At 35.6% G+C, this 24,489-nt stretch overlaps 1 protein-coding gene across 1 annotated transcript; it reads left to right on the top strand.

Moving 5' to 3' along the window:
- Positions 1-24,489, top strand: LOC123561933 (uncharacterized). The gene is made up of 6 exons (XM_053523132.1): positions 1-582; positions 14,397-14,505; positions 19,438-19,605; positions 21,693-21,824; positions 23,804-23,971; positions 24,482-24,489. Exons 2-6 carry the CDS (start codon positions 14,496-14,498, stop codon positions 24,487-24,489), a joined length of 486 nt encoding a protein of 161 aa, XP_053379107.1. The 5' UTR covers positions 1-582; positions 14,397-14,495.

Here is a 24,489-nt window from a genome sequence, read left to right as displayed (position 1 = left end):
AACATACTGATGGGGAAAAAATAAAATATTATGTTAAAATGTATTAATGCAATCAAATCAGGTTTTGATTGGATACCTGATAATAAATCTATATTTTGGCAATGGAACAAACCTAGCTATAAAACGTGTTATATTTTCATTGGATAATCTAATTTTATGTTTCGGAGTCAAAAGATTTGTTACAGCAGATTCATTTAGTTCTATAACAACTTCTTTGAACGGTTTAAGAATGCGCAAAGTTATTCTTTTTATCAAAGTTTAACAATGACAAACTTCAATTCTCCGTGCGCGTATATCGTGTCTGTAATATTGTTGTTTGCCAATCTCGTGAAATCGCAGGGGTGTTTTAATTCTAAAAAATTTGTTTCTAATGAAACTGGATTCGGTGCGTCGAAGTTTTGGGGGGCTAAAGCACATGACGTTGAGCAATGCATGGTGCTGTGCGTACGACAAAAGAAATGCGAGTCTATAAACTATAATTTGGAAACAAAGTTTTGTTAACTCAACAGAAACGTAAGAAAGGGCAAGCAGACTAAATCATACGAGAATCTGTACTCGGAGTTCAAATGGTGGCCTTCAGAGGTAAATGTTTTGTTTTTATTTACTGGTGTTGTCAGGTATAAAGCAGTAAACATAGAGATAGAATGGAATTCGGTCAGAATCTTTGTTCTTGTAGTGAAAGTAAATTACAAATTATTACGCAATGACAATAAAACTGTATCGAAGTGTTTAACTTGATCGTGTAAACTCCTGCATGTACAAGGCTTTATATTTATTCAATAGATATACATTTGTATTCATGTTTCATACATTTATATACTATATTTACACATTTATATTTCTATACATCAAAACTTGATTATGTTGAATTTTGTTTCTTTTGTACACCTTTTTTTCTTAGCCGTTAAAACTTGATACGCGCTTGACGAAATCTCTTAAATTGGTATAATTACTACATGTTGCCTGTTTTAAAATAAATACGACTAAATGCTTGATCATCACTGTTTATAAACAACCGTTTTCAATGGCCTATCTGTTTTGTCATTGCCAAAATGACAATGACAAAATAATGTGTCATGGTAAAATGCCTGAAACTTTTTTTATATATGTGGCACCGATAAACGTTTTAGTACCTCCAAATGTCGCAACCACCGTTTAATGTCGCAAGAGGTTGACGTTGAATGTCACAACCACCGCTAAATGTTGCAAAATCATTTGCCGCAATTTACCGCACCTTAAGGTGGAATGCGCCTAAATTGAATTTATAGGGATCCGTTTCGACACTTTGAGTTTTAAAGGCTTATTATTTAATCATAATATGAAAACTATAATAGAAAGATTTATCTTTAAACAAAGGAAATATAGGAGAAAAGTACTCAATTCCGTTATCTTATGATTTTGGGTTAGAGGTAGCGTAATTTAATATCACGAAAAAATGAATTCAATGACCCTATAATTTTATTCCTTTAATCGACAGAAAATAAAGTTTTCATCATTATGTTAGTGTTTTGTCAAATTTTATCGTTTGGGTTTTTACATGAGACAAGATTAAAGCAAACTTTTTATGCAAAACTCAACGTCAAATTTGTCGCTCTGACGTCTAACGCAAATATCGACTTTAAAATAAGAAAAATCACAACAAATTTTACACCATTTTAAAGACATTTTAAAATGAAAACATGATAATCTGTTAGCAAATCGATACTTGTTAACTAAAAAAACGATTTACGAAACCAGTCTGACGGATCTGAAATCACGGTTCATCAAAATATACGTCAATAGGCGTGTTTGAAGGCTTGCAGAGAAAAAAAATACAGAAATATCAAAAATGTGGAATATGCTAAATTTTATATTAAACAAAATGTCGAAACGGAATCAAGTGACGTTAACTAAGGCGCATTTCACTTTAAACGCTAAATGAATCTTTATATGCCGTGACTTAAACGCTAAACGCCGTGCTACTGCGTATTTAAAACTAAGACATATAGCCTACTATCAGTTATCTGTTGTTGTTTTTACTTTTTTAATTTTTCTTTTAATTTTCAAATTTTATGTTATAATCTTGAATTTTCAGTAGTAAAATAATGCTTAGTTTAAACATATTTATTCCAAAGAGTACATAACATAGATTCGTATATTTACAACAACAAGTTAACATGATACTAAGGAAAGGATAAGAATGAAAGACATGTCTTATAGAATTCTTCTCCTTAGGCGGACAATAAAGTTTGTATGTAAACACAAAAGAGCATTATATCATATTATACTCGTAGTGGGAATAGGTCGTGATACAAGTATCTGTATAGTGTAAAATGATAATGATAATTAAAAATAGAAAATAGAACAACGTTAAGTACTAAAGACTAAAGTAATCAGAAAGAGGAAAGGCAGAAAAAGATAGGGGGTGGGGGGGGGGGGGCGAGTATTGTCTCGGAATGAAAGGAAAGGCATCACGAAAATCTCTTACTCTCAGATATGTAATTCTGAACATGCGTGAATATTATAGTATTATCCTGGTCTGAAAGGAATGGGTTTCCAAAGAGCAATGTGTTGAGATCAATCTCATAGTTTTGTAGATTAAGTAGTAAGACGTTACGGCAAGCACTGTATAATCTACATTCGAAAAGGAAATGGAAGTTTGATTCAATTTTTCCACACGTGCATAAAGGAGACGGAGAAATGTTTTTCATAAAGAGGTGATGGTTGAGGGAACTGCATTTAGTGCGAAGTCGTGTGTGAAGAATTTGGAGTTTTCTGCTACCAACGTAATAATACTGTGGCGTTTTCGTTTTGTTCTTGTAAATTTGACTTTTAAAGGCTGACAAAGTTGAGCAGTTGCGAACGTCTGCTGGTAGTTGGTTCCAATCACGAATGACTGAAGGTAAAAAGGAGTTGTAATATAAAGCAGATTTGGCATGTATATTATGTATGTCATCAGAGCTTCTTAGTGAGTATCGTGGGTTACCAGCGTCGGGAATCAAAGATGAGAGATAATCGGGTGTTTGATTTGCCTGCATTTTATAGAATATAACGAGTTTGGGCTTATATCTTCTTTCCGATAGGGGTTCCCAATTGATTTCCTGGTGTAGATTTTCCAAAGAGATGTGTTTTGTTGTCCCAGAAGCAATACGTGCACACTCGTTTTGAATTTTGTCAAGTTGATCGAATTCGTACTGGGCACAATTGCTCCAAACAACGTCAGCATACTCTAATATTGGCCGAATAAAAGATGTATAAATAACTTCTAGGGATTTACGGTCTAGTGAGTACTTTAATTTACGCATGATGTTAACACGTTTCCATGCTTTGTCTGTGATGTAGTTGATATGTTTATGCCATGTACAATCACTAGAAAGAAAAACACCAAGGTGTTTATGCTCAAGGACCCCAGGTATTTCTTGATTGAACATATGTAGAGGCGGATGTTGCGGACGGTTACGTTTTCTGGTTACAAGAAGAGATTCAGATTTAGATGGATTGAATGTTACTAACCATTTGTTGGCCCACGACGAGATTGTCTGGATATCTGACTGGAGAAGAGTTGCGGCAGAATCAGGCTGTTCTACTATTACATAGAGGCTAGTGTCATCTGCGAAGAGATTTATACAAGATCGTATTTCTTGTACAATATCATTAATAAAGATAAGAAATAGCAGAGGTCCCAAGATTGACCCCTGGGGAACTCCTGCTTTAATGTGAGCCCATGATGACTGAGTGCCAGGAAGTATAACCCGTTGACGCCTATCTGATAGATAACTTTGAAACCAAGAGAGCAAGGGTCCAGTAATACCTGCATATTCTAGTTTGGATAAAAGACCTTTGTGCCATACTTTGTCAAAGGCTTTACTTATGTCAAAGAAAACGACACGAACTTCCAGCCCATCATCAAGAGCTTTGCAAAGTGTTTCGTAAATGAGGACCAGTTGATTGACAGTAGAGTCACCAGGAATGAAACCGGACTGAGCTGTAGTTAGAAAGTTGATATCTTGAAGATGATTAAAGACGTGCTTAAAAACCAGACGTTCGAACACCTTTTCAGTTGTGTTTAAAGAGAAATTGGCCGATAATTGCTTGGAAGTGATGCATCGCCTTTCTTGTGAATAGCAGTTACATGGGCCTCTTTCCAAGCTGACGGCAGTGTACAAGATTGTAAAGATGCATTGAATAATTTACAAAGAGGGAAAGAGAGCTCATGTGAAATTTCTCGTAGGAGTCTGTTACTGATACCATCTGGTCCAGCTGCTTTGTCAACTTGTAATGATTTGAGGACATCTTCAACTTCGACTGGGCGTAGAATTAGATTAGATAGAAAGGACAAGGAGTTGGGAGGGCCAAGGTCAGGGGCTTCTCTATTGTCGTCGTCAATATTTGTTTGCTGAACAAAGTAGTCGTTAAGAAGATTAGCCTTATCAAGGTCAGAGTATGTTATTTGGGTGGTGTTAAGGTCTTGAAGAGGGGGAATGTTTATCTTATTTGGTTTAGAAATAAAGGATTTAAGAGTTTTCCACCAATCCTTGGACGATAGAGAACCGCGTTTGAGTTTGTCAGAAAGTTTAAGAAAATAATTTGATTTGGCCTCGCGTATCAATAGGATTGTTTCGTTTCGAACTGTTCTAAATTTTTGCCAGTAGTGTTGTGTTGATGTTATTCTGGCCTTTCTGTATAAACGTTTGCGTTTACGTATATTTCTTCGAATGTCATTTGTCATCCAAGGTACATCAAGGGGTCTTACTTTAATAGTCTTGTTAGGAATGTTTTGTTTTGCAAGGTCAGATATAGTTGTTATTACTTTATTGGCATATGTGTTGATATCTACATCAATGTAGTTATCCCATGGATGATTTTTGACAGCATCTCTCAAACTATCATAGTCACCGCGGTCGTATTCCCAAATAAGTCTATCAAAGCAGTGGCGTTTTGGTTTTTGAAATTTAAGAAGTCCAAATACAGGGTGTGATATCTTTGTTCTTGGTCAAGAAAGTGTTCACCAACACCAGAATAGAGAACGTTGTTCTTGTTGGAAACAAAAATAAGATCAATCAAAGATTCGGAGTGTTCGGTAAAATGAATTGGCTGATCAATTAATTGCTCAAGATTAAATTGTTGTGTGATTGAAGTAATTTTGCGATTTGTTATCGGACTGAATACATTGTAGTTGAAGTCACCGGTTATTATGACATCAGATATATTTGTATCAATTGCAAGACCGATAGAATCCTCAACAAGATTGTTGTAAATAGTATCAGAATTTGGAGGACGATAAAACACTCCGAAGAGAATATGTCTGTTACTGTATAACGTTATTTTCACCCATATACATTCCAAACGATTCAACTCTAAATCAAGCCTCCTCCGATAGTGAAGACTGTCTTTAATATACAAGATAACACCGCCGTGGGTATCACCCATCCGATCTCTGCGTTCAGGCGTATGAAAAGATGATAAAAGCAGATCTTCTGTAGGAACAGAATTGTTAAGCCAAGTTTCTGAAAAGGCGAGAATGTCAAAGTCACATAGTTCTGTGTAAAGGATATCAAGTTTGTGCTGTATACTTTGAACATTGAGGTGGATAAAAGAGAGATGATTTGGAATGTTTATCATTTCTGTTGATGTGGAAGACACCGATGAGTAAGAGGAACTTGGACCTGGATTTGAGTGGACATCTCCAGCAGTTAGCAGAAGTAGAGATAACCATGTGTAAAAGTTTACTACAAACAAAACCTTTGGGAGAAGGAATTGTGTAAAAACGAGGTTAGTATAAAAATTCTTAGTGTACACAGAGACTTTTCTTAGGTATGCTTGTTGTGTTTCTGCTTTTAAAAAATATATTATATACGTGAAAAGTGAGAACGAATTTTCAGGTACTAGAAAAATGCATCAAAAACAAGATATGCATAAACATTGGGAAGGCCCTTGGATCTATATGAATGCATGACGGCTTCTTTTGAGATTTTGTTTTCATGTAACTAAGTAATTAACAGTCCAAACAGTAGGAAGACTTGAGAAGCCGCCACAAGCATTACAACTAAACCAGGAATACTATGATGCGTGAGAAGGAATTGTATGGCTAAATAATGCTTAGTCATGTGGTGTTAGGTTCAAGCCTGAAATCAGTCACACTCACACACTCTTGTTAACCTTTTCCAAGACAAAAGACTCGACCGAATTATTATTTTTAACCCTTAGCCCTCTAAATTTCTAACATGGACTGGTCCATCATTCAATTTGGGCAATACCATTTATTATTCTGAGGGGTGTTCATTGAAAATTTACTGACTGAATAGCGAACAGTACAAAGGCTGAATCAATTTCGCCTGCAGGCTAAAGGTTAAAATTTTGACATGTTAATCTTACACGAATACTTATTTCTGGTATATATTCGAAATAGTGTAGGTATATCTTATACAAATACTTATTTCTGGTATATATTCAAAATAGTGTAGGTATTTGAACACTACATGTATAACAACTGATCCCGCTATCATGATTCTTTTAAAAAGGGATTTGCGTAAAAATGTCACTTTTATTTTGCATTCGTGTAGGCAAATGAAGTGGTTATATCAAGCCGCTCGTGCTCTAAATAATGCACGAAATGGCACTTAGAATCTTCCTCCGCAATTAAGGCTCGATAGTTGCCATATGACTTTGTGAAAATGACTCAAATTCCAACAAAATCAATAAAGAAATAGGACCCATGACTTTCTGACTTTAAATATAACGGTGACTCAAAATCAAACAATAAAGAAACAGGACCCATGACTTTATTCGTGTAGAAGCTGGCGGTAACTTACGGAGAATATGTTTGGACCGTAGCACTGTTTAGATTAATCGTTATGATACATTTGTATATGATTTACCCTTACCCTGCTAAATTTTTATAATGAACTTGTCCATCTTTCAGTTTGGTCAGTACCATTAACTGTTAAAAGGGATGCTTACCAAAAACATACTGACTGAATGGCGAACAGTGCAGACCATGATCAGACTGCACGGATGTGCAGGCTTGATCTTGGTCTGCACTGATCGCAAAGGCTGAATCACTTGCCGCCAGCAGGCTAAAGGTTAATGACTCTCGTGTACACCTCTTTTAAATGATCAGGTATTATCAAGCTCGCTGCATTAATCGCAAGCGCATGAATTTGCGCTTGATTATCTTTCAAAACATCAAGGTTCTATCCGTCGGTGGCAAGGCATGTTTATGTCCCTTATCACTTGTTACAAAAATATGTCGGCTGGACTGGGCTGGGCTGGGCTGGTTTAAGCTATGACTTTTACAGAAAGCCACGCGTTTCTACTTTTTGCTATCATTGTCTGCTGAAATTCTTTTATTAATAATTTATTTCATCTCAAAATGGTTCTTTATATGCTGGGAATTGAGAACGACTTTTTTTGTCAACCTTTAACTTAAAAACAAGCGAAGATAAATTTTATGTTCTTGATATCGTGCGTCATAATATATTATAGCGGCAGTTGATTTTATTTAACGGCGGTGCTTTGGATACATGTATACATACGTATTGGAATTATTATAGAATTTTTTACGGAACTCCTCTTACTGTTTTGATTATAAAGTGAACATATCGCCAGGACATACGTGAACTGTGTCTGGTTTATACGGAATCTTGTTCGTGCCACTTTAATTCTCGCCTCACTAACACGCGACAACGCGATAAATATCGCATTGTCGCCTAGTCCAAAAACATAATATACATGCGAGATTTAATAATCATCGCGATAATTATCGTCTTAATTTTCGCATGTCTTTCTTAATTCTCGTATCAGGAAATTTAATATCCGCTTAAATAATGATACATAGTTGCGAGAATTAATAAAACCTCGCCTTGGGATGAAATATCTGGATAACTGATCGATATAATTCTTCCCGGGTAGTATGTATCAATACACCGAAACAAATTTCTAATGACAGTCCCTGTTCTTTTTAACGGTGTAACAGAAATTTTCATCCACTGTGCCATTGTAAGAAATCACTCCTAACACCGGGCGACAATGCGACAATGCGGGATTTTACTAATTCTCGTAACTATGTATCATTATTTAAGCGGAATTTTAATTTCTCGATGCGAGAATTAAGAAAGGCATTCGAAAATTAAGATGCGACAATTATCGCATTGCCGCGTGTTGGGGAGGCGAGAATTAAAGTGGCACGAACAGTGTTTTGCTATGCAGATAACTCATGTAACAGTTTTCAAGGGACTTAGCATAAACAATTGATGAAAACTGCATTGCTATTAACTGATGAAATTACGCTCATTTTAGGATATACGTATATGTATTGCCGTATACTCCAGTACAGCTTTCCTAATAAACGCACCCTCCTCCTGTTTACAAAATGCACCAGTTTATGAACATTTTACATTGCTTATATATAATACCTGTTCTACTGTACATCGCAGAAGATTTTGTTAGGATAAACAGGAACTATCGTATATCCCAATATAAACGCACCCCGCCACCTTTTAGCAAAAAGTAAAATATTCATTCATGCTTATATAACTGTTCGACCATACACCGTGATATATAGTTAGAATAAGCATGTACTATCGTATATCCCAGTACAAAATCTGTTTCCCTAAATAAACGTTCCCTTCTTTTGTTGTTAAAAAAAGGGTTGTTTTCAGCTCACATGAGCGTAGTTCGTCGTCTGTCGTGCGTCGTCCGTCAACAATTTCTAAAAAATCTTCCTCTTCAAAATCACTGGACAGATTTACACCAAACTTCACAGGAATGATTCTTGGGTGGCCCCCTTTCAAAATTTCTCAAAAATTGAATTCCACACGGAACTCTTGTTGCCGTGATAACCGTAATGAAAAACTTAAAATATCTTCTTGTCCAAAACCGCAAGGCATAGAGCCTCGATATTTGGCATGTGACATCATCTAATGGTCCTCTATGAAAATTGTTCAAGTTGTGTCTCTGGGGTGAAAAGATGTCCAGCCCCGGGGATCCCAAGTTTTATATAGACTTATATAGGAAAAACTATTTAAAAATCTCCTTGTCTGAACCCACAACACCTAGGCCTTTGATATTTGGTGAGTACCATTGCCGTGTGGTCCTCTACCAAGATTTTTCAAATTATTACCCTGGGATGAAAAGTGGCCCCGCCTCGAGCGTCCCAAGATTTACATAGACTTATATAGGAAAAATCTTTAAAAATCTTCTTGTCTGAAACTGCAACGACTAGGCTTTTGATATGTGGTATGTTGCATTGCCTAGTGGTCCTCTACCAAGATTATTCAAATTATGCCCCTGAGGTGAAAAGAGGTCTCACCCAGGGGTCCCAAGTTTACATAGACATATTGGAAAAAAATAAAAATCTTCTTGCCTGAAACTGCAAGGCCTAGGCTTTTGATATTTGGTATGTTGCATTGCTTAGTGGTCGACTACCAAAAATGTTCAAATTATTCCCCCTGGGATGAAAAGAGGCCCTTTTATATAGACTTATATAGGAAAAGAACTTTTAAAAAATCTTCTTGTCTGAAAGTTCAAGGCCTAGGTCTTTGATATTTGGTATGTAGCATTGCCTAGTGGTTCTCTAACAAGATTGTTCAAATTATGCCCTTGGGGTGAAAAGAGGCCCCGCCCGGGAGTGACTCTTTATATGAGTTATATAGGGAAAAATACTTCAAACATTATCTGATCATATTTCTTAGACTGTTGAATTGTAATTACCTGATGCCCCCAAGTAGGGGTCAATTGACTGTGAACTTGACCTACTTTCTTGTTTTTAAGATACAGCCTTGAAATTTGGACGACGTTTTGCACACCGATCTTTAAACTGACTTTCAGTGACTATATGAATGTGACCTACTGACCTACTTTCTTAATATTTAAGCATCAGTTTGACATTTGAAACATGTAGCTCATATTACTCAGGTGAGCCATCCAGGGTCACCATGACCCTCTTATTTCATCTTGACAGAATGCTACTGTACACTCCAGTATTTATTGTCAGACTATACATATAATACCATATATACCTAATAAATGCACCCACCCTCTTCTGTTTGCAAATGCGCACCCCCCCCCCCCCCCCCCCACCTCGACCCCGCGCCACACACACACACACACTCTAATAAAGGCATATATATACTGCTACAAATTTTTTTTTTACTTTTTGAGTGGAGTTTCTGGATACTTGAATTTCTGGTAGTATCAGTGAGATTCGGTTCTAGGGTAAGTTACTGTTTTGGTGGTAACTGAACAGAGCCTTGTTACTGCCTCAACCCTTACACTCGAGCCGGATATTCCTATCAGTACTTATTTCCAGTGAAATCTTATAGTCATAATGAGCCGCAGCATGAGAAAACCAACATAGTACGTTTGCGACCAGCGTGGATCCAGACCAGCCTGCGCATCCGCGCAGTCTGGTCAGGATCCATGTTGTTCGCTTTCAAAGCCTATTGCAATTAGAGAAACCGTTAGCGAACAACATGGATCCTGACCAGACTGCGCGGATGCGCAGGCTGGTCTGGATCCATGCTGGTCGCAAACGCACTATGTTGGTTTTCTCATGGTGCGGCTCATATGTTGTTTAGGTATTACACCAGAGTAATAGCACTCTGACGTTGACATCGTTTTAAGGTATAAATTGTGATGACCGTCTGGATATAAGACCTTGGCCTGTTTAAAGCGTAGGGACGCTAAAGGCCTTCCGTATTTTAAACAGGCCAAAGCATTTGCTATCCAGATGGTAACTATATTACATTTATTTCTTATGCATGTATCTATAGGGGTTTTCTGATTTGATTCAATCTTAAATATTCTTCAAGAAATAGATATCTTAGACGACAAATTCGCTGTGGAAATAGATCGTGGGGGTGGGGGGGGGGGGGGTAGGTTCAAGCCTTACTGGGACCATTTTTTTCCCTTATTTTCCTTTTTTTCTAGTAAGTTTTTACTTCTTTCAAGACTTAAAATTGATTTACTGTACAAGAATGGGAAAAATTAATTTGATAAGTGATTTCTTCTTGCTGTTCAAAGTGAATTTTCCTCTGAAACAGAAGGGGCAGAATTAGACATCTTTAAAAATACTGAGTTACATGCGGAAAGAGTTTCTATTTGTCTTCAGTCTTTAGATTACATACTGTAGAGGAAATGTAGGTAGGTTTTACGTCTCCTCCAAGGTTATTTTTGAATGAAGTAAGCAAAGTTCAAAACAGAAGCACAGGATTCGACCTCAATTTTTCAATGTTGGAGTTAGAATTTTGTCACATTAAATCCGTTTACTTGAGGCACCCTAGGAAAAATGATACTGGCATTTTTATTTGCGTTTTATAATTGTTTACCAATAGTTTGATATTTCTTTTATCAAATTTAATGATATAATAAATTCTCTGCAAACGTTTTGGATAGTGGCCATCACTGTGAAATTTGTCTCTGCTTGAGCTTGAGGAGACACCATAAGTTATACAAAATTTATTAAAAAACAAGAGGACCATGATGGTCCTGAATCGCTCACCTCTTCCCACATGACCCAGTTTTGAGTATGACGTCGTTTTTTCTATTATTTGACATAGTGACCTAGTTTTTGAGCTCATGTGACCTAGTTTTGAACTTGACCTAGATATTATCAAGATAAAAATTCTTTTCAATTTTCATGAAGATCCATTGAAAAATATGGTCTCTAGAGAGGTCACAAGGTTTTTCTATTATTTGACCTATTGACCTAATTTTCGAAGTTACGTGACCCTGTTTTGAACTTTACCTAGATATCATCAAGGTGAACATTCTCACTAATTTTCATGAAGATCTCATGAAAAATATGGCCTCTAGAGAGGTCACAAGGTTTTTCTGTTTTTATACCTACTGGCCTAGTTTTTGACCGCACGTGACCCAGTTTCGAAACTGACCTAGATATCATCAAGGTGAACATTCAGATCAATTTTCATGAAGAGCCATTGAAAAATATGGCCTCTAGAGAGGTCAAAAGATTTTAATAATTTTAGACCTACTGACCTAGTTTTTGACCGCAGTTGACCCAGTTTCAAATTTAACCTAGACATCATCAAGATGAATATTCAGACCAACTTTCATACAGATCCCATGAAAAGTATGGCCTCTAGAGAGGTCACAATGTTTTTTTATTATTTGATCTACTGAACTAGTTTTTGAAGGCACATGACCCAGTTTCAAACTTGACCTAGATATCACCAAGATGAAATTTCTGACCAATTTTGATGGAGATCCATTCAAAAGTATGGCCTCTAGAGAGGTCACAAGGTTTTTCTATTTTTAGACCTACTGACCTAGTTTTTGACCGCACATAACCCTGTTTCGAACTTGACCTAGATATCATCAAGATGAACATTCAGACCAATTTTCATACAGATCCCATGAAAAATATGGTCTTTAGAGAGGTCACAATGTTTTTCTATTATTTGACCTACTGACCTAGTTTTTGAAGGCACGTGACCCACTTTTGAACTTGACCTAGATATCATCAAGATGAACATTCAGTCCAACTTTCATACAGATCCCATGAAAAATATGGCCTCTAGAGAGGTCACAAGGTTTTCCTATTATTTGACCTACTGACCTAGTTTTTGTAGGCACATAACCCACTTTCGAACTTGACCTAGATATCATCAAGATGAACATTCTGACCAATTTTCATGAAGATCTTGTGAAATATATGGCCTCTAGTGATGTCACAAGGTTTTTCTGTTTTTAGGCCTACTGACCTAGTTTTTGACTGCACGTGACCAAGTTTCGAACTTGACCTAGATATCATCAAGATGAACATTCTGACCAACTTTCATACAGATCCCATGAAAAATATGGCCTTTAGAGAGGTCACAAGGTTTTTCTATTATTTGACCTACTGACCTAGTTTTTGACAACACGTGACCCAGTTTCGAACTTGACCTAGATATCATCAAGGTGAACGTTCTGACCAATTTTTATGAAGATCTTGTGAAATATATGGCCTCTAGAGAGGTCACAAGGTTTTTCTATTTTTAGACCTACTGACCTAGTTTTTGAGGGCACGTGACCCAGTTTCAAACTTGACCTAGATATCATCAAGGTGAACATTCTGACCAATTTTCATGAAAATCTTGTGAAATATATGGCCTCTAGAGAGGTCACAAGGTTTTTCTATTTTTAGACCTACTGACCTAGTTTTTGATGGCACGTGACCCAGTTTCGAACTTGACCTAGATATTAATAAGATAAACTTTCTGACCAATTTTCATGAAGATTTTTTGAAATATATGGCCTCTAGAGAGGTCACAAGGTTTTTCTATTTTTAGACCTACTGATCTAGTTTTTGACGGCATGTGACCCAGTTTCGAACTTGACCTAGATATCATCAAGATGAACACTCTTACCAACTTTCATAAATATCCCATGAAAAATGTGACCTCTAGAGTGGTCACAAGCAAAAGTTTACGGACGCACGGACGCACGCACGCACGGACGGACGACGGACGACGGACACCGCGCGATCACAAAAGCTCACCTTGTCACTTTGTGACAGGTGAGCTAAAAACGGCACGGCAAAAGGTGTTTAAAAATTACAAAACAGTGCGAAACACGGTCACCTCTAAGAATATACCAAGCAAATTCCATTTTGTAAACATTACTATTAGGGGTCTAATACCTTAACACAAAAACTGTATTGCACAATTATGTATCAGTATTGACCATTGCTGAAAGTTCGAATAAATTATATGAAATAATAAATGATGAATTCAGGTCACAAATATTTCTCTATATATCATATAGAGTGCCAGCTAGATTGCAAAAACGGCGTTCGATAAATGCGATAAACCAATCGCATATCGGTAAAAAGTCACGCGAAATCAGAGAGTCCACATGTGCTACACTACTTCTTTTATTCCAACATACCTGTCGCAGGTAATGATGTTGGTCGTATTGACATGGTCTGTTACACATAAATCGACGTTTCGGCAGAAGAAAGCTAACATATGATAGAAAGATTCTTACATTTGTGTCTTTCCATGTTTAACAGATAAAAGTCGTTGAACTTATGATATAAAACTCGGGACCGAGAAAATCAGCAGTTTTATGCTGGAATTTGTTTGTTTGTTTGTTTTGGGTTTAACGCCGTTTTTCAACAGTATTTCAGTCATGTAACGGCGGGCAGTTAACCTAACCAGTGTTCCTGGATTCTGTACCAGTACAAACCTGTTCTCCGCAAGTAACTGCCAACTTCCCCACATGAATCAGAGGTGGAGGACTAATGATTTCAGACACAATGTCGTTTATCAAATAGTCACGGAGAACATACGCCCCGCCCGAGGATCGAACTCACGACCCCGCGATCCGTAGACCGACGCTCTACCTACTGAGCTAAGCGGGCGGGCTTTATGCTGGAATGGATTTTGTATTCGATGGGTTATGTCTCATTACAGGTTGACAAGAACTGCTATTCTCGCCCATGCGGAGACGATGAAGTCTGTATTCCCGGAAAGTTGGGTCAAACATCAGTCGACAAGTGCTCATATTCTTGTATGCCGTTTGGTATGTATGTGTTTCCTTGTTAAAGAGGGCACACCTTTAAATTACATCTGTTAATTAAAGGTGCAAATAAAAGAGATTCACAGAGTAATAATTAGGCAATATTCACTTTTAATAGAAAACATTCACATAGTCTGTAAATTATGCAGTTAAAGATGTAAAGCGTAAGCAACACAATAAAAAATTAATGAGATTTGAAATAAAAATAGCTAAAACTTTTGTAATTATCACATTGCTACTTGACGGAATTTTAAATGTCCAGTTTTTACACATTTGTCTGAAGGCATGTCACTTTAAGCTTTTAGTTTGTTACATTAATTTTCCAGAGATAAGAAATATAGTCTGATGTGTTACCACCCTTGAGAAACGAAAATTACACTATGATCAAATTTGAGGAGAAACAATAGTTTTATAATAACGGTCTTTATTGGATGAATGCTTATTGTGTTAAATTTTGTTGAAAATGTAGGGGAGATGCACCAATTATTTGACATCGAATGAAGTAAAGTTATAAATTTCGATAAATCCAGCTACAAATTTGACTTGTATAATACCGTTCTACCCTGCATATAAAGACCAAGCCTGGAAGAGGCAAAGTTTACCTTACATGTGTTTTATACCCAGAGCTGAAAACGTGCTACATAATTTTAATTGGTCCTTATAGCCAGCCAGTGTGTGTTTACATGGTTGATTATATCTCAAACAATTATAAAGCTGTATTTGCCAACTCTCAATTGAATGTCCGATACCAAGAATATATTTTGCTTAGATTTTCTTACTGTTTTGTTTGTATCTACATGTTTTGATATTTCTACTTTTTTCTTTACAATCTTGATCTTTTAATCCAAGATCTTAATAGAATACATCATAATAATGTACTTAACCTTTACCCTGCTAAATTTCTAACATGGACTAGTCTATCACTCAATTTGGGCGGTTCCACTTATTATTCAAAGGGGTGTTGACTGAAAATTTACTGACTCTGAATAGCGACCAGCACAGACCATGATCAGCTTGTACCGATGTGCAGGCGGATCTTGGTCTGCACTGGTCGCAAAGGCAAAATCACTTGCCGCTAGCAGATTTATTGTTCTTTATTATTATTCGAGTCTACATTTTAAACTTTTTAATTATGTGTGTGTCATCATGTAAAAAGAACTTGCAGGGGTGTTTAAGGAGGGAAATATATTTTCATACACATGAACACTTACTCTAAATATACATGACAGCATATATTGCCTTTAAAAACATAACTGCTTTTGTCGCATCAACAACTGTCAAATATGTTAATACTTGATCTAGTAAGTCGTTTTGCGTTTAGGACGACATTACATGTAATGATTTCTGAAACAACGTTACGGTTTGCGTGCGTTTGTTTTAGTGACTTCTGCCGTATCTAAACCTTGCGCTTTGTCTTGCTGTTTTCACTAAATCGTTAACTTCTACATTTCATCACGTATCTTTTCAATGCCATATACATCCATATATACGTATATTTAATTGGTGGCTATTATAACGCATGCCCAAACCTTTGCTTTGTGAGATCCTTCAGCCGCGTTGATGATACGTTACCACTTTTAGAAGTAAGGTGGGGTTCATTGTTTCAATCTGACCTACGTTAAACTGGATTTAAACCCAGAATCATAACCCGAAGTGGACTTTCAGGACTTCTTTCGTGGTCTGTGTTACGTGTATTATGTGAAAATGGCTTTACTAATTGTTGACTGTTGAATCATTTAATATATAAAAGTTCATTTTCGTAAACATCATGTTTGTAAACATTAAAGATTGCGTTTTGTAACTTAAACTCAGAGTTCCATATTTTAGTGTGTCTTGTATAAAAATGAAATGTGAGCTCAATCTAAAACAAAACATAATCAAAAAGTAGAAAGGTCATTTTGTAAGTAGAGAAATTTTGGTTTGAAAACATGTAAACACGTATGACCTAGTAATCGAACTATACTATAACTGCACAATTAATATTATTGTTTACACAAAAAGGGAGGCACTGATGAAGGCGAAAGTAGTAAGTAATGCGGAACTCCGCGTTGTTAAAAGAACATATTTAAAATACATTTTTTTTATATTTTGTACGATACTAGCCTAGAATTTTTTTCTTTTATTTCACAAAATTCGAAAAAAATTCTTATGCTGTAAAGTAATCTTACAAATAAAACCATTCAGTCCGGAGTGGACGCCATTGACCTCCCGGCACATGATCAGATGTCTGAAGATAAAAACTGTGTTTGCCTAAACAATAGCCGTTTGCTAATATTACAGAGCTTACGACTGTTTCTACACATCCGACAGTCTCGCTAACCTTTTTAGTTGTACTTGTGGTAATATCACTAGGACCTAGGTACCATGAAGTGTGTAGCTTCTTAAAAAATTGAACCCTTAATGTGTACTCATGCGTCATAAACATAATTTTTTGAGATCGAAAACGTATAAAAGAATTCCAGCCAATAATTTTAAAAATATGATTTCTATAGCTATAACGTCATATTGGACTTCTAAACTCATCTGTACCTTCGTTATTTGGATTTATTTGGATTAATGGTAACCGTAAATTTTAAACGGAAAAGTGAGGTTAGATCTAAGCCCACTCTCTCAAATGGCCAAACGGTGTATACTTGCATACCGGACAGAATTTTTCCATGTTTTGCCGGTGCTAAAATAGCTCGTCTCAGACTCCGAGGTGTTAGACTATTCACGTGCTGAAAATTATAAATAAATCCCTATTAATATACAGTGGCATGACTTTCGCGGACTTTTCCGGTAAAATTAAACTCATCTCAAATTCTACAATTATAAAGAATACATTTTTGATAAAATGTGCCTGTGGTACAAACGAATTGACTCATAAATGAATTTTAGTATAGTTTCCGCGGAGAGTAATATATATGCATATATGAGCCGCGCCGTGAGAAAACCTACATAGTGGGTTTGCGACCAGCATGGATCCAGACCAGCCTGCGCATCCGCGCAGTCTGGTCAGGATCCATGCTGTTCGCTGACAATTTATCCAATTCCAAAAAACTTTAAAAGCGAACAGCTGGTCTGGATCCATGCTGGTCGCAAACCCACTATGTTGGTTTTCTCATGGCACGGCTCATATAACAAACTATCGAGTATTTGATGATACACCACCCACGTTTTAAAAGCTTCAAAATGAAATGCATCAACACAATGCAACATAATACATTATTCATACTAACGATGCATGTCTGAAATCGAATAATGTACAACCGATACATTATTTATGAAGCATTTGGGTTCTAAGTTTGTTATTTGGAATATAAAGGCATAAAACATGATACTTCGTGTATAAGTTATGCTTTTATTAAAATATTTATTGCCTGTATTGTTTCTATTTTACACAGGGAAATTGTTTGAATCACGAAACGTAACAGGATAACATCGTGTTTCAATAGATTGTTTTATATCGTGTATGTGTTTAAAATCTGATATGTGGAAAGCGTAGTATTAATTCCTATAATATAAAATTTAAAAAAAGCACTCCGGGAGTTGAGATTACTCTGAAAGTTTAGTATAATGTGGAAGGAAATGATATTGTCAAAGCTTAATGTCAAATATTGTATTTCAAACGGTAACTGTCAAAAGATAAATGCTAATTATTAATCTCGAAATACACAATGCTAATGCCAAGAGCTTATTCAAATTAGTAGCTGAATATATCAGTGGATGAATGCAAAATTTAGATAGTCACCAATTGGTCTTCGTTACACAACATTGTTTGTATTAAGACATTTTTTCGAAACGTAACATTTTGGCCCCATGTTCTAAGGACATGTAGAACATGTTATTGCTTCAGATCAGACTGGAAGAACACTATTTGTTTTCAATTAACCAAAACATATATACATTAATTTAAGAGATACAGATCATAAACTCATAAAAGCATTTGACTATTATTATTTATCATTTGGCGATAAGAATTATGTATTTGACAATTTTTTCTTTTAGCATAAAGTATATACTAGCTTTTGGTATGTAGCTTTTAGCATCAGATATTTGACATTAAGCACTAAATATTTGTCATTTAGCATTTTACATTTAGCAAGGCGCACTGACGTTCTATGTCCAGTTGTAGACGACGCATTATTTCTTAAAACTATGGAAGGCCGATACGCCATGCTAATTGCCAAAAGTTAATTGACAAATGAAATATTCTATGCTTAATGTCAGTCACAAGTATTTAAAGCTAAAGTAAATAATTAATACTAAATATTTGACATACTAAATGCTGTGTGCTATATATTCAATGCTAAGTGCAAAGGCTAAATGTCAGATAGTTGATACCTATTGCCAAATGATAAACTCTGATTTTTTTAGTTAATGCTCTATTTCTCTTAAACTAGTGAATGCAAGTTTTCATTATTTTTAAAAACACACAATGTGCTACCAGTCTGACTTGAAGCAATAACATGTTCTACCAGTTATGGAACCTATAATGTTTACTCTAAAATGTTTCAAAGAAATGATTTTAACAAAAACAAAAATTGTAACACTGGCCAGTGACACTACTAACTGACTCATGACTGAATGCATTCATCAAATGATATATTCAACTCTTTAGTTGAACAAGCACGTAGCAATACGCATTTGGCATTCAATGTTTTGCATTGCATTGCGGGTTAACAGTCATCATTTTATCATTTGACAATTACTGTTTGACAGTCAATATATGACATTAAGCATTCGGCAAACAGCATTTTGCATTAACTATTTATCATGTAGTATTTGACAATAAGTATGCAACGCAAACCTTTCATATAATACTGCATGAATCTTAAATATTGCACGTGAAATTTAATCCCTGAAACATTTTTGGCTTAGCACCTAAACAATGTAAATCATTGCAATATCGGGAGCAACATGTAAATATATTTCTGTGAATGTTTTTTATCTTAGGAGGCCGTCCTGTATGCCCATTGCCAAAGAAGGGCAAGAAAGGCGTGTCTAATGGCAGGACGGTGGGGTCGGTGAATGTCGTCACGTGCCCTCAACGTTGGACTGGTGGAGGTAATGCAAAGTGTATGAAAGACCTGACGTGGGACAAGGATATTGATGAATGTGTCGGTGAGAATTTAACTTTTCGATGTTTTCACTAGCAGGACATTGGAAAAACAACGGCATATTTAGTTAACTGTGTGTTGATTTGAAAAACTATCTTCATCATTTAAGCCTGTGGGACAATTACAGTTTCAGTGAAATTTTACGTGTATAACAGAAGACACAACTCATATTTTTAAATAGACTGGCATCAGTCGTTATATTCATTAAATGTAAAGCACTTTGCATATAATCAATCCTCTCTAATAGCACTTTCTGAAAAGAAATTACGAAATCTCTTACCTCTGACTCTGTTGAGATGAGGCTAGAGAGAAAATGGTTTTCTGAGAAAATATCAGTGTCAGTATGGAGAAAGAATAAAACTTATTACAGATTACTTGATCTCAACAGACTTTGTAAGTCTAATTTTTAAATACATTGTGATAGAATAAAAAGCTAAGGGTTTCGCGCTAATTGTATGGCAGCGTATGAAGAGCTAATTTTATTATTATATATATATGTTACAAAACATGTCTATTTCTGCAACTACTTTTTCCAAATATTTTTCAAATGATACATTTAAGTAGCACAATAAAGAGACATGATAAATGCGTGCCGTTTATTAGGTCACAACTCTCAGTTTCCGGTTTCCGCTATGTGGTCAGTTAATTTGACAGTGATTTACAATAACATATATGTCGGTACAGTAAAAAATATCTAAAATTACTCTGGATTTTTCAAAGAGCCAATTGGAATATGTCCTGTCAAGTATTATTATAAGGTTATTTAACAGTGCTGAGTACAATACTATTGGACGAGTACACAGCAGTAATAATCCATATTTGGACGAGGCGAAAACAGAGTCCAAGTATGGATTATTACTGCTGTGTACTCGTCCAATTGAATTCAGTATTGTACTCAACACTGTTAAACTACCTCTTTAGTTCACACCGTAAAAAGATAGTTGTATAAAATAAAACCTCATACATTTTAACTCGTAAACAACAACACACATTAATTTAAAATACGTTCTTCTCTGATAACACATAGGTGATATACGTTTAGAACTTAAGGTAGAACTGCACGTTTGGATTGAAATTTTTTCTTCAATGTAGAAATTGACTAAACTCCCCTGATTTTTCAAAACAGCAGAATAAACCTAGAAAATTCAGGAAATAAAAAAGATAGAGTCGTGTGCTTGATTTTTTGCTAGACTGATTTGAAAAATTTGAAAAATTTGGACCTTACGCAATATTTCATAATGGGAGTCTATGGGAAAATAATAACTTTCATTACATTTTCGTGAATAGAAATTTTTCTACAATGATTAAGGTAGCACTTTTGTTATGAAATTGTAGCATTACAGATTGTGTCATGGAACCTTAGGTCATACACCACAACTACAATTTGGGGTATCATTCTTTAGCTGATTTTATAGAGTGTTTGTTTGACTGAAACCCGTTTTTCTTGCATCAAGCATGACCCCCACCTTTCTTTTTATTCAGCATTGACAATATTCTTCAAGAAAATGTAAGTAACAGACATTTCAAAATGGGTACTGGTGTGTGCTTCAGCCACTGGAAGTTTCTCAATTTTATACAGAATAAAGAACAGCAATTCAGACTGTATTTTGAGTAAGGAATAACCCGATTTAGCGGTGTTCAACCTATATTATTCAAGATACACCAAATGAGAAATATGCAAAGGTATAATAAAATAAGATCGCAACTTTGTACAGAAACTACGGTGTTCTGTTTGGACCTACCTCGAAAGTCGAAATCACGAAACTACGAAAATGAAAGTCAAAACCACCATGGTGAAAGTCAAAATTACAATGCCGAAAGCACGGAACCAAGATGATGAAAGTAGAAACTACGATGTTGAAAGTCGAAATGATTTCGCGTTTATCACCATCATAGTTTTAAGTTTTCACCATCGTGATTTCGACTTTCACCATCGTATTTTCGAATTTCATCATCGTAGTTTCGTGATTTCGACTTTCGAGATAAACATTTCTGTCTTACTCAAAGAAAAAAAACTGTGTATGTTGTTAAGTCAAAATCAACAATTTGTCGCATTACGAACATGAAAGCTCTATATTACATTCTTTCCAGAAATACACAATCATTCGTGCAAGAATGACACGTTGTGTTCCGAGATCGGAGCCGAGTGTATTGACGGAAAGTGTAGCTGTCTTTCTGGGTACATCTACAGCAACAAGACATTCATGTGTTACGAAGAATCAGGTATACTCATATACATCCACAATCGGCAAAAAGTACTTTGTCAAAAATCAAAATCAAGGTTAACTTCGGTGTATATGGATTTTATTTGTTGTTACTGAGAATAAGGTATTCAGTGGAATGTTCAGATTTTGTTGGTATATTGATGTATGTACAGCATATGTCGAGGCTCAAACAGAAATGATGTTGTTAAAACCAGGGCTTAGACTGTTTACTTATGATATTTTTGCTGTTTGTTACTAGAAAATCACATTTTACCATTCGCACCGCGATCACTGTAAATTGACACCGCTTAGCAAGACATGTACAGACTGTTTATACGTTCTTGATATCACCCTTTATTACGTACCGTAGTATAAAATTTCAAATTATTTTTCGCATCCTCCATTAATAAATCTAATTACGTTTGTGCTACCTCTTTCCCTTCCCGGGCCTCCACTTTGTCCCACCTACGCTTACATTATTTTAGTGACGTCAGAACGAGAAGTATAACGCTGAGGTTTGGAGAAGAAGTTCACACTAATCTTGTTTCATGTAAAACCGAAGCAAAAGAACTTGACAAAGAACTAATTTTTCATAAAAACTTCTTTCCATCGATTTGTTATCGGTTTTTATGCTAAATTATGTTGAACCTACCCCCAAATCACAATAGAGTATAATTTAGAGGCTTTTTTTCTTATTTCTCATCTTTCTGATCATAGTATTTTACATTCTTATTGACCAAAGGTTCGATATGTCAATAAGCAAGTTTTCAAAGGTAAGACACTTTAAAACAAAGACTTTTAGCAAGCCAAACCAGTAATAATCAGCCATTCAAAGAAGTATCACCATCTGGATGCTTAAGGAAGATGGCTGCTTAAGACATGTTGGAATTGAAACAAAAAATCAAAAAGTCAATTCAGTAGATAAGCTAAATGGCTGTTCAAGGCAAACGAAGCACCAATCCATCTTAAGATCATGTATTTTCCTGTTACGTTTCTTGCTCCTTTCTTGTTCTTTTTACAATGATAACACCATTGTCAGACTTAACCTTTCCAGTTTTATCTAAGATTAGTGATTGATATTATTTTTTGTCCAGTGGCATTGCAGTATTTTCCAAATTATCGGGAAATTTATTTTGGTAAATCAGCATTTACTTCCGGTCGTTTATTAACCCGGGAAGTCACATACTAAACAAAAAATAATTTCAAACACTAAACAGGTTAGTGTTTATTAGTAAGCATTTATCAAATTAAATTGGTCCGCCAGACCAATTTAATTTGATAATTGTTTACTAATAAACACTTACCTATACTAAATTAAAACAATATTTAACATTGCATTGTAAAAAAGTAACATATGACCATAAGTTTGGTTGTCATGTGCTTGTCCGATATATTTACCCTTTCCACGAAAATATACAAATATTTTGAGGGTGAAATAAAACGTTAAACATGTAAATTTTTAATTTTGCGACCACATGCGCTTATAAATCATGCATTTCTTAAGTCTGCTAAATATGATGTTTGCGCTTCAATTGTTAAACATATAATCAGTTGAGTGTATGTTTTACTTACGGCTTTGTTAAATTCTAATTTCTGTCACCCCAAACGCTTGTTAAAATTAAACATGTATACACGTACCCCAACAAATATAAAAGCACACTACTTGTACATGTGTATCTCGTTGATATGAAACCAGGAATTGCGACTTTAAGCCCCGCCGGTCCTCCGTGCAAAGTTAGAGCTAAGAGTCAAGATATTGCAAACTGTTAAATCGGACTTAAAAAGTGCTTTTTAAGGAATTATTTGGACTTTTTTCTGTATTTCTAAGTTAAATGCATGGGCATTGGCAGAATAACGTACTAAATCATGATAAAGCGTTTTTAACAAGACTGTGAAATAAATGTTATATTTAAATGCATATTAGCCAGAAACAAAGGAAAAATCGGGTACTGATAATTCTATACAATGTTTTGTTGAAAGAATAACAAAATGTTTCAGCATGTGGCGAACCACCCCCTGTTGCTGGAGCCATGTGGTCCGGGAACGGCGAGGTACGGCAGTATACATGCGACAAAAACAAGTACCCACTGCCGGGAAAGGGTAACGGCACCATCACTTGCGATAGCGGCACCTCTTCCTGGGTACCCAAAGATTTTCAGTGTGGTGGTAATAATGTTTTAATGCTAATTTCAATTTATAAAAGGGGATTTCCGGTCATGAAACCATAAGTACGCGCAGTAAAAGCCCTTAACAGTGATGTCGTCTTAGACTTATTCCTTAGGGTGTTTTTTTTCTATATATTTTTTATTAATTTTTATTTATTTCTTTTTTCTTTTTTTCTTTTTGTTTTTTTGTTTTTGTTTTTATGTTGTTGTTGTTGTTTTTAAAGTAGAGTTACTTATAATCCACAAATAAGTAGATGGCTTCCTTACGTTGCATAATTCGTCCGCAGGTGAGACTCAAACAATATCTTCAATGGACAAGCACTTATTCTTAAACCACCTAATGCAGTCCGTCAATTTGTATTTCCTTCCGTCCCTCAGTCTGTCATTTATTTTCTCCGGACAATAACTTTAAAGCCACTGAAAGGAATGACATTGACTTAATTGAGAAAGAGCAGAGGGAAAAAAATTCCAGTTAGCTCCTTTTTGGACTTAACTTTCTTTTTACTTTAAGGAGCATAG

Source organism: Mercenaria mercenaria, chromosome 2, assembly GCF_021730395.1.
Source record: "Mercenaria mercenaria strain notata chromosome 2, MADL_Memer_1, whole genome shotgun sequence".
Lineage (NCBI taxonomy): Eukaryota > Metazoa > Mollusca > Bivalvia > Venerida > Veneridae > Mercenaria > Mercenaria mercenaria.
This window is presented reverse-complemented; position numbering and strand designations above follow the sequence as displayed.